The sequence below is a fragment of the Schistocerca nitens genome, chromosome 2, assembly GCF_023898315.1.
Source record: "Schistocerca nitens isolate TAMUIC-IGC-003100 chromosome 2, iqSchNite1.1, whole genome shotgun sequence".
NCBI classification, from domain to species: Eukaryota; Metazoa; Arthropoda; class Insecta; order Orthoptera; family Acrididae; genus Schistocerca; species Schistocerca nitens.
This window is the reverse complement of record NC_064615.1, coordinates 34,006,787-34,017,689: the sequence shown is the minus strand read 5'-3', so window position 1 is coordinate 34,017,689 and position 10,903 is coordinate 34,006,787. Positions and strand designations below refer to the sequence as shown.

General features: G+C 37.4%; 1 protein-coding gene across 2 annotated transcripts in view; it reads right to left on the bottom strand.

Annotated features, from left to right (window-relative positions):
- Positions 1–605: 605 nt before the first annotated feature.
- LOC126235693 (G protein-activated inward rectifier potassium channel 3-like) overlaps positions 606–10,903 on the bottom strand; it is a 113,163-nt gene continuing 102,865 nt past the window's right edge. The window contains exon 5 of one of the 2 annotated variants that reach the window (XM_049944436.1): positions 606–1,413. In XM_049944436.1, the coding sequence (XP_049800393.1) occupies positions 1,229–1,413 (185 nt within the window). In that variant the 3' untranslated portion in view covers positions 606–1,228. The remainder of the gene's footprint in view (positions 1,414–10,903) is intronic. The other variant, XM_049944437.1, reaches the window with a different exon arrangement.

Sequence of the window (10,903 nt, the reverse complement as noted above, 5' to 3'; positions counted from 1 at the left end):
TTTTGCATATTTATAAGACAAATCGACATGAAGAAAGAAAGCATATGATGGAAATGAGTGACAGCAGTTACGTTAGTGTTTGTAATTGTCTTCTGCAGAGCAATATAACGTTGGCAACCGAAACAGAAGACACAACCAAGCTTGTTACGTGTTTGGTTGTTGCTTTGGTAGCTCGTTTGCTGTTTTGATCTGTGAATATATAAGTTGTGCCAGTAACCATATGCTCTATGTTGAGTCTGCAGTTAAGCAGTGATCTCTTTGCAGCTATTTGTTGCAGTTCTGCACTATACTATTTGGCTTATTATTTATATTACATTCTATATCTTTCACAATACACATATCACATGCAGATACATTTTAAAAAAATCGTCTATCAGACATCAATGATCTGTGACTAGTAATTAAGAAAAGCAGTGGATCAAATACAGATAGTCAGGCAATACTCACTTTATCCCAACCCAATTAAATGCAAATTTGCTCCCACTTTGTTCAAAGCTTCTTGTTTATTTTGAGGCAAAATCATAAATTGGTTTGCAGGAGATAATCAGGTGAAAGACAAATAATTCAATAATACAGAGCTACAAAACAGTTTGTAAATACTCGCTTTATTGCTTCCATTACTTATATTTTCTTTCTTCTCACTGAAAAATTACATGTACAACCATTTATTTTGCTCACATTATTCTTTTCATAGTCACATTTTACCAATTAATATAAATTTTTGATGCTGAGTTACTGAATCACAGTATACAGCACAAAAATGTAAACTTTGTTATGGTCACAGCTATAGTTTTAAGCACATTAGAAAAGGTCACCAGAAAAGTTAACTATTGGCATAAAACAATCTGTAATTTCAAAATCAGTTTTTATTTATGACTAGTTCTGAAGGAGCAAATTCTGCTACTTCTGGAAAGAGTCACTATTAAACTATTTTCTCTTTCATTGGATTTAATAAAACCATCTTTAATAAAGAAAATGTTGAATTTCAAGTGCAAAAACTTGATGGTGATTGTGAACTTGTGGGTGATTGTGAGTAGTAGGTGAATCTGGCCGGCCCTTGCACAGTGTGTTCCATTCAAACAAATTAGAGGTAGAATGTTTCATTTAAACAAATTTGTTCAAAACTTATTTTTTCAGATCAGATATTTTCAAGGCTTGTTAATGTAGTCCATCAGTTCTTAGCATAAGAAATCCTTATTTTCTGCTATAAAAAATCTGTCTACTGTTGTCAGACAACAGTTTCATCAAGTGTGTTTACAATAGATAAGTTGTTAATATCTATTGAGTCTGGGACATCCAATAAAGGTGTATTCTGTGAGCACACCACTGCAGTTTTACTGTTCCTTTGCTCGTCTGGTAGTAAATGTTGCTGAGAAGAGTACAAACTGCTTCCAAGGTCACTGAGTCTTGATGCTGAAGAAAAAAGTTCACATAATTAATATGCTATGAATCAATAAATTGTGAATGACTGAATTTCTGCAACAGTGAAATTCATGCTAAATACATTAACTATTTTTATCTGAGAATTTTTTAGTGTTGTATTTATTTTTTTATTTGAGTAGCCCCTTTGGCTAAAACATTGTTGATATAAATGATTATTGGTTAAATCAGTTAAATTTATGTTTCAATGATAAAGATACTTATGAATAGTGCTGACTTGGTGCCAGTTTTTGATATCCTGCAGACAATTGATAGAGACTTCATAAATAAATGAAAACCACTCAACATTTTTCTCCAGTTTTTGTGTTTTCAGTAGATTTACTGCCCTGAATCTGTTGTTAAAGCTTAGCTTTAACCCTGTGAACAACCGAATATTTTATATTCATTTTTTTCATTCCCTACACACTATGTGATCAGATATCCAGACAATGCAAAACAGAGTTTTATGGGACCGCAGCATCAGATACCTCACAGAACACAAAATATCATCTATAATTGCTGTGAAAGATAAGGAATGACTGTTTGATGAAGCTAATGGACTTTCAGTATTTGCACGTGACTTGAAGCCACTACAGCTGGAGCCAGTAACAATGAGTTTAGGCTCATTCTGTGCAACTACATCATTTATTCTCCAACAGCTAGTGAGCATTCTGTAGTGTTCTGAATGCTCTGTAGTAGATGCCATAGCCAGTGCAACCATTAAACTTCATCACATCAAGTTATTTAGTGAATTGTTATTCCATTTGTTGTAAATTAATGTCACTGATGGTGACGGTAAGTGACAAATTCTACATAAGCAACTGAGAGGCATAATTTGTGGGATATACACATTCTTCAGGCACAAAACACATTTACATGTGAACACATTAATGCGTGTACCATAGCTGTCTCTTGAAACTAGCAGCACTCCCCATCCACACCTCCACCTGTGCGAACCACCATCACTCATGCACCAGACTACAGTGTAATAAGCTACTGAAGGTTATTTCAAACATTTTAAACTTAATAAGATAAACTTCCTTAAAGAAAGTGACTGTTCAGTGTGAACTGTAGCACATGGCTCATACAGCTAAGTGACGCCTCATGGGCTACGAAGCACACTGAGAGATGGCAATCGGTAGATCTACAGTAGGATAATAAAACCTATGTCAGTCAACATGTAAGGGTTTTTGGGATTACTGAATACATGGAAACTAATTAGCATATACAGTTGAAGGCAGGGCAAAAATGGATAGTTAGGATAGGATCAGAATCTATGTTCTTCCATCAACTAATCAAAAGTGGAGGGCAACTAGAAGTTTACCATTCAGAGTTGAAGCGGAAGGTAAAGCAGTAAATTGTTTAATCATTGTCACCAGAATGTACAATGTGTTTGCAATGAAATATATACTGAAGAGGCAAAGAAACTGGTACACCTGCCTAATATCAAGTAGGGTCCCATGAGCACACAGAAGTGCCACAACACTATCTCTCCTGCCAACCACAACACTGACACTTGTTGATGGCCCAGCATTGAAATATGCTGCAATTTGTGGAAGGGTTGCACTTCTGTGATGTTGAATGATTCTCTTCAGTCATCATTGGTCCTGTTCTTGCAGGATATTTTTCCAGCTGCAGTGATATTGGAAATTTGATGTTTTACCAGATTCCTGATACTCATGATATGCTCGTGAATTGGTCATATAGAAAAATCTCCACTTCATTGCTACCTCAGAGATGCTGTGTCCCATCACTCATGCACCGACTATAACACCACATTCAAACTCACTTAAATCTTGATAATCTGCCATCGTAGCAGCAGTAATTGATTTAACAACTGCACCAGATACTTGTTGTTTTATATAGGCGTTGCCAACCGTAGCACCATATTCTGCCTGTTTATATATCTTTTTATTTGAATATGCATGCCTACACCAGTTTCTTTGGTGTTTCAGTGTGGTACTTAGACCCTGTTTTTCAATCACCAGATGCTTCTTTTATGTATATTACTGAATGTTGATGCAAGAAAGATTAAATTTCATTTTCAGTTTTACCATTATACGAATTAAATTTTTTTTGTTGTAGAACAGCTTTCAAACAGTGTCATCCTTGTATTTGTGATAAGTTAGGCACAATTTGGTCACATCTCATCTCATCGCATGTAAAGAAAATTTAAACTTTGAAATATTGGCAGCAGAGCTATCAGGAAAAAATAGTAAGCTCAACAGATTAATCATTGCATATATGTTCCATTAAACCAAAGGAGGTATTCAGGTGTTCTTTATCAAGTAGCAACTGTTATAAAAGATAAATATTGTAATAAATAAGGCCGTAATTATGAAATATAAATGTTAACACAAGCACATCTATTATCAATACTAAAATTTTTCAAAACACATCAACAATATTATGAAAAGGACAGTTGTTACTCACCACATAGCGGAGTCGCAAATAGGCACAACAACAAGAAGACTGTCAGAAAGTGAGCTTTTGGTCAACAAGGCCATCTTCAGAAATAGACAGCATACTTAAAGACACACACTCGGACACACATGACCAGTCTCTGGCTGCTGAGTGTGGCCTCAGGAGCCAGAGACTGTGCTCATGTGTGTGTGAGTTGCATTTGTGTGAGTGTTTATGTGTGTGTTGTCTGTTTCTGATCAAGGCCTTATTGGTTGAAAGCTCACTTTCTAACAGTTTTCTTGTTGTTGTGCCTATCTGTGACTCAGTATCTCTGCTGTATGGCGAATAGCAACTATCCTTTTCATAATATTGTTACATTACATCCTATATTTTTCAAGGCATATTAAGTAATTATCATGTCTTATTAAGAATTACATGTGCAACAATAGTTACTTTAACAATAGGCCATGCAGTAACAAATAAAAATGGTGATTCACATAATGTATCTGAAGACGTAGGTGTTACATATCATCACGGCCAAATTATAAAGTTAAATTCGCTACGTGGAAACAGTTTCCTATTGTCTTGTCATTTGAAAATTGGGATGAGGTAATAGCTGTAAGAACTAAGTATGGAAAGTTCAGTGCATTGGCTACCATATTCAACACAAGCTTGGAAGAACAATATCCCCAAATTATTGGCATCTACCACAAAAAGAAATAAATAATTGGTGAAAGACAAGGTTCTAGAATTGAGTCCTGCTTGAGCACAGTTGCAATCTGCTAGGAAGTTTCAAAACAGTACACTCTCTGATGAAGATGAAAGATTAATTCTGGAAACAACCCTTCAGGAGCATTAATCAGCAAGATCTACATCTAAATCTACACAAATTCTCTGCAAACCACCATGAGGTGCATGGCAGAGGGTATATCCCGTTGTACCAGTTATTGGAGTTTCTTCCTGTTCCAGTCATGTATGGAGTGCGGGAAGAATGATTGAATGCCTCTGTGCATGCAGTAATTATTCTAGTCTTATTCTCATGATCTCTATGTGATACAAAGGGGATTGTAGTGTATTCCTAGAGTCACCATTTAGAGCCAGTTCTTGAAACTTTGTTAACAGACTTTCTCGGGATAGTTTACGTTTATCTTCAAGTTTTTCAATTCAGTTCCTTCAGTATCTCTGTGACACTCTCCCGTGGATTAAAGATACATTGTAATACTTTTGTGAAAGTAGGAGAGTGGGACTGACAGAAGTGAAGTTGTGTGGGTGCATGATTAGTCATACATGGGTATCATAGTCAGCAAGAAAACTGCCTACAAAAGGCAAGGTTTGGGTTTTGAGCCCTGGCCTGCCACTATATTGTTTAGTACCTTATTATTTGTGATAATACTCTCTAAATGTACCCTGTTAAATTGGAAAGAGCCACTACTTTAAAAATAGCTGCTGTATATCTTCCATTCATAGCTTAATATTTACTTGATTACTTTGGTATTTTTCACATAAAATATGCACCTACATTTGTTACGAAAGAGAACTGTTCACAGTACACTACTATGATTGACATAGATTTGCAGCGAACATTGTTACTTGGCATGTGACCATCAGGAATTTTTAGTCTCTGACTCCAAATAATCACGTAATTTGTAGAATAAATAATTGTGGAGGTATGTTTTTAATTTTGTTTTGAATTGTTAGAGATTTCCAATTTCTTGCTTTATGTTGGATAGGACCTTGTTAAACACCACTGCATCACAATACATACTGTTATGCTGAATTCTAAGCAAGGAAGCAAAGTCTACATGAAATCCAGTTTTCTACTGTTTGTCCCTTTCTCCTTCCCCCAACACCTCTTTGTCTTTGCTACACACTCCAGCCAAGTTTGCTACTTACACAAATCAGATTGCACTCTCAAGAGACAATGATGGATCCGTTTAACAAAAATATTTGGCAAAAATTACAGGACACATCCCTCACATGTAGATGAAGAAATTATGTTATATGAACATGAATCTGGAAATGCTTTGTTTCCATGTTACAACACGTTTTCTCCAATTCATTAATCATGGGAAACACACAAGAACAGAACATTAGAATCATGGGGAACTTGCACTCTTGATCACGTCCGGCTACGTTGTGTACTGCCAGTGTTTTGTTTTAAATGTCCCTGTTGCCATGCGACATTGTTAATGACTGTTTGGTAGGCCCTCTCTTTTTCTCCACCCAGGCTCAATCGACAAAGTTATCATAATTTCATAGAGAATGTTCTACCTGTTCTACTAGCTGATGTACCTTTAGCTGTGCGATAAAACATGAACTTCATGCACAACGGAACACCTCCTCATTTTAGTGTTAATGTCTGTCGACTTCTAAATAACAGATTCGGTGATGGATGGATAGGTACAGATGGACCAATTGCCTGGCCTCCATTCTCTCTGGACCTATGCCCACTGGACTTCTATTTGTGAGGGCATTTGAAAGCTCTTGTGTATGGAACCCCAATACAAGATGTTGAGAGTCTCCATGCCCATATTATGGAAGGCTGCGAAACAATGTGACATACTCTTGGGATACATGAGCGCATCTGAGATTCACTACAATGATGGGTTGATGCATGTATGAATGCCCATGGAAGGCATATTGAACATCTGCTTTGAGAAAGAGTTGCATGTGGTGTGCTGGTGTATTCCATTTGTGTGTCTTTCCCAAGGTCAATGAGTTGGAGAAAATGAATTGTAACATGGAAACAAAACATTTCCAGGCCTACATTCATACAACATAATTTCTTCATCTGTGTGTGTGTTTGAGTGTGTTCTTTGAGGCTATAGATACTCTGATGATGAATACCACCGCAGGCAGTTCAATTGAAAAGGAATGGATGTCTCCAAAAAGGGCTTTCATGGAAGTTGAACAGACAAACATAGGTAAAAATGATTAATGGAAAATCTCAAATTAAGATGTGAAACAAATACTAACCAAGAGATAGAGGGGCTGGCCAGTACTTACCTCAGCTCAGTACAGCTGATAGATACACAAAACAGAACAGAAAATTTACATTCCTAGCTTTCGGAACTTCGTTCCTTCATCAGGGAGGAGAGAGGGGAAAAAAGGGAAGAAGGGTAAGTGGATTCAGTTACTCACAACCCAGGTTATGAAGCAACAGGGAAATGTAAACAGGGAGGGTAGCAAGGATGGAGGCATGGTTGTCAGAGGGAAGCCAAAGATATATCTGACAACCATGCCTCCATCCTTGCTACCCTCCCTGTCTACCTTTCCCTGTTGCTTCATAACCTGGGTTGTGAGTAACTGAATCCACTTTCCCTTCTTCCCTTTTTTCCCCTCTCTCTTCCCTGATGAAGAAACAAAGTTCCAAAAGCTAGGAATGTAAATTTTCTGTTCTGTTTTGTGAATCTATCGGCTGTACTGAGCTGAGGTAAGTACTAGCTAGCCCCTCTTTCTCTTTGTTAGTAAACATAGGTAAACGGAAGATAACTCCAAAGAAACCGTGGGTAACAGAAGAAATAATTCAACTGATTGATGAAAGAGGGAAGTACAATAACATTTAGGGAAATTAAGGAATACAGAAATATGAGTCACTTAAGAATGAAATAAATAGCAAACACAGGAAAGCCAAGATGAAATTGACTACGGAAAAAAATCTGAAGAAACTGAAAAAGAAATGGTTGCCAGAAGGACTGACACAGCATATAGAAAAGTCAGAACAATCTTCAGCGAAATTAAAAGCAGGAGCATGAACATTCAGTGTGGAATGGGAATTTCAGTATTAAGTGCAGAGGGGAAGATTGGATAAGTGGAAAAAGTGTGTTGAAGGCCTTTATGATGGGGGAGAGCTTACCTGATAACGTGACAGAAAAAAATGAAAATAATTATAAAAGTCATAGGGGATCCATATTAGAGTCAGAATTTTATCAAATAAGGCAGAAGGGATAAATAAAGTTCCTTTGGAATTTCCGAAATCATTGACAAAGTGGCAAACAAGTTCGTGTGTAGAATCTACGAGTTCAAAGATATACCAACAGACTTTGGGAAAAATATCACCACATGGTTTCAAGCTAGCCAGGACAGATACGCACAAGAACTATAGCACAATCAACTTAGCACATTGACTGCCATGAGGCTGCAGACACAGCAGAGCCTTACACCTGATGCCATGTACATGCCAGAGGCCACTCACTCCACTCTCTTTAGTACACTATGCAGTACTGTGCACTGATTTGTATTTCTTGATCGAGTTGACACTGGGATACAGGAAAAAAGTTGTAGCATCTTGTCCAATTTTGGTTTTTGCAATTTTACCTTCAGCAGACTTCTTATTACTTATTCTTACGAAATAACACTGCTCCACATATATTATAAAGTTAACTTCTAATTTATATTTTGATATGAACAGTGATATTTGCTTTATCATCTAAGGTGAGCATAAATGGTCTTAGCTCAGATGGATTCCATACTGTCAACCAGTGGATTGGCATGACGTAGTAAACATAGAAATACGACTGGTTTTACAGATGAAGAATAACTGAGGATGTTCGAAGACCCTGATTTTGATGTAGATGATTTAGTACTATGAGTTTTATGATGAAGAAGATGTGTTTGTGGACACATCTGATAGTGACAGCTATGTCTATGACAATGATTATGTTGATTATGGTAATGGAAATGGACTGCGAAAAATCTACAGGTAGTGGTACTGCAAGAAATCACAACTCTGACCAGAGCTGAACTGATATTGTCTCACCAACCCAAGGTCGCACTTACAGGCCATGTTCATCCAAGGTATGTGTTATATCAACAAGTTGCATGGGACCGTGATTGTATTACTAACACACCATCCAAAGATGTACTCTACTAAGCAGAATGGAGTTTTTGGCTACCGACATGCACGTGCCATCAGCATGAAACTCTGTTGTGTCCACTGGTACCCTAGTGGCAGTCAACATGTTAACTACATGTAGGAATGTGTTCTGATGTTTCAATCAATAACAGAAGCAGACTTAAGAAAAATCAAGACACATTCATAGGATTTATAGAACTGGAAAAAGTGGTTAACAGTGTCAAATTGTGCAAGGTGTTCAAAATTCAGAGAAAAGTAGGTGCAAGCTATAGGGAAAGATAGATAATATATAATCAGCACAAGAGCCAATATGGAACAATAAGAATGGAAGATCAAGAACAAAGCACTCAGATTAAAAAGCATGTAAGACAGGGATGTAGCCTTTCTCATCTGCTGTTAAATAAGTTCAGTGAAGAAGCAATGATGAAATATAAGAAAGATTCAAGAGTGGGATTAAAATTCTGGATGAAAGGACAACAATGATAAGGTCCGCTGAAGATGTTGATATCCTCAGTTAAAGTGAAGAAGAATTACAGGATATGTCGAACAGAACAAAGAGTCTAATATGTACAGAATATGGACTGAGAGTAAAACAAAGTAAGTAATGAAGAATATTAGAAATGGGATTAGTGATAAACTTAACATCAAAATTGGTGCTTACAAAGCTAAGGAAATCTGCTATCTTGGAAGCAAACTATGATATCTGAAGAATGGGGTGCCAGGGCAAGGTTGGCACCTTGCAATGAAACTACAGAAGAGTATGGTCCCTGTATGCCACACTAATGAATGAGCAGTGCCACTGTAGCTGTGCCTCCTAGAGCTTCATTGCTTCATTACACCACAGCAATCAATGGTCCATTTATGGCTGAGCAGAGGAATGCTTGGCCCATGTCACACTCAATGATCAGAATGACGGCATTGTCTTAGATAGACCACTAGTGTGTTAATGTCACAGGCACAACACTAAGGTGAACATTGGCAGATATTCTTCAGTTGAAGAGCCTTGTAAATTTGTCTGTATGAAGTGAGACTTTAATATTGAGAGACAGTTGCAAACACAGAACATTCCTGTGTAAATGGATTGTACAAAGTAAATTTTCATTTCTAAATTGCAATAAAGGGAATTAATATTTTATTTAGGGAGCAAAATAACTGATGATGGTCGAAGTAGAGAGGATATAAAATGTAGACTGGCAATGGCAAGAAAATCATTTCTGAAGAAGAGAAATTTGTTAACATAGAGTATAGATTTAAGTGTCAGGAAGTCGTTTCTGAAAGTATTTGTATGGAGTGTAGCCATGTATGGATGTGAAACATGGACGATAACCAGTTTGGACAACAAGAGAATAGAAGCTTTTGAAATGTGGTGCTACAGAAGAATGCTGAAGATAAGGTGGGTAGTTCACGTAACTAATGAGGAGGTATTGAATAGGATTGGGGAGAAGAGAAGTTTGTGGCACAACTTGACTAGAAGAAGGGATCGGTTGGTAGGACATGTTTTGAGGCATCAAGGGATCACAAATTTAGCATTGGAGGGCAGCGTGGAGGGTAAAAATCGTAGAGGGAGACCAAGAGATCAATACACTAAGCAGATTCAGAAGGATGTAGGTTGCAGTAGGTACTGGGAGATGAAGAAGCTTGCACAGGATAGAGTAGCATGGAGAGCTGCATCAAACCAGTCTCAGGACTGAAGACCACAACAACAACAGGTTACAGTTCCACTTAATCTCTTGGAGCAAACCAAACAACCCATCATTGTGCTGGTGAGTGTATTTTCATATGGCACAATACATGGCAATGATGCTGGTTGTAAACTAGCCTTGCATCACTTGCTGCATGGTTACAGAGTAAGAGAGTGCACACTCTTTAACTGCCTAGTGTTGCCAGCTTTCTGTTCTTGAATTTTGTTTAACATATCAAGTGTTTCACAATTTGTGAGCCACTACAGGAAATGTCTTTCACTGAAATCACTCAGTTTCAGGTGTACCAGATTGAATGCCAGCCACTGATATCTCTACTGTCTCGGGCAACAGCATCGCTACCATTTGCTGCACTTAAATTTTGTCAATATCATAGTCAGAAAGAAGAATGGTCAGAACATCAGACACAACTGGAGGCTCATTTGCTTCTTGTACCATAACAGATATGGGGCACAATGCTTTTTTTTGTCGATGATGGGAGTCAGTGTCTACTGTCTGTGAGTAAAATTGTATCTAGACACTAGTC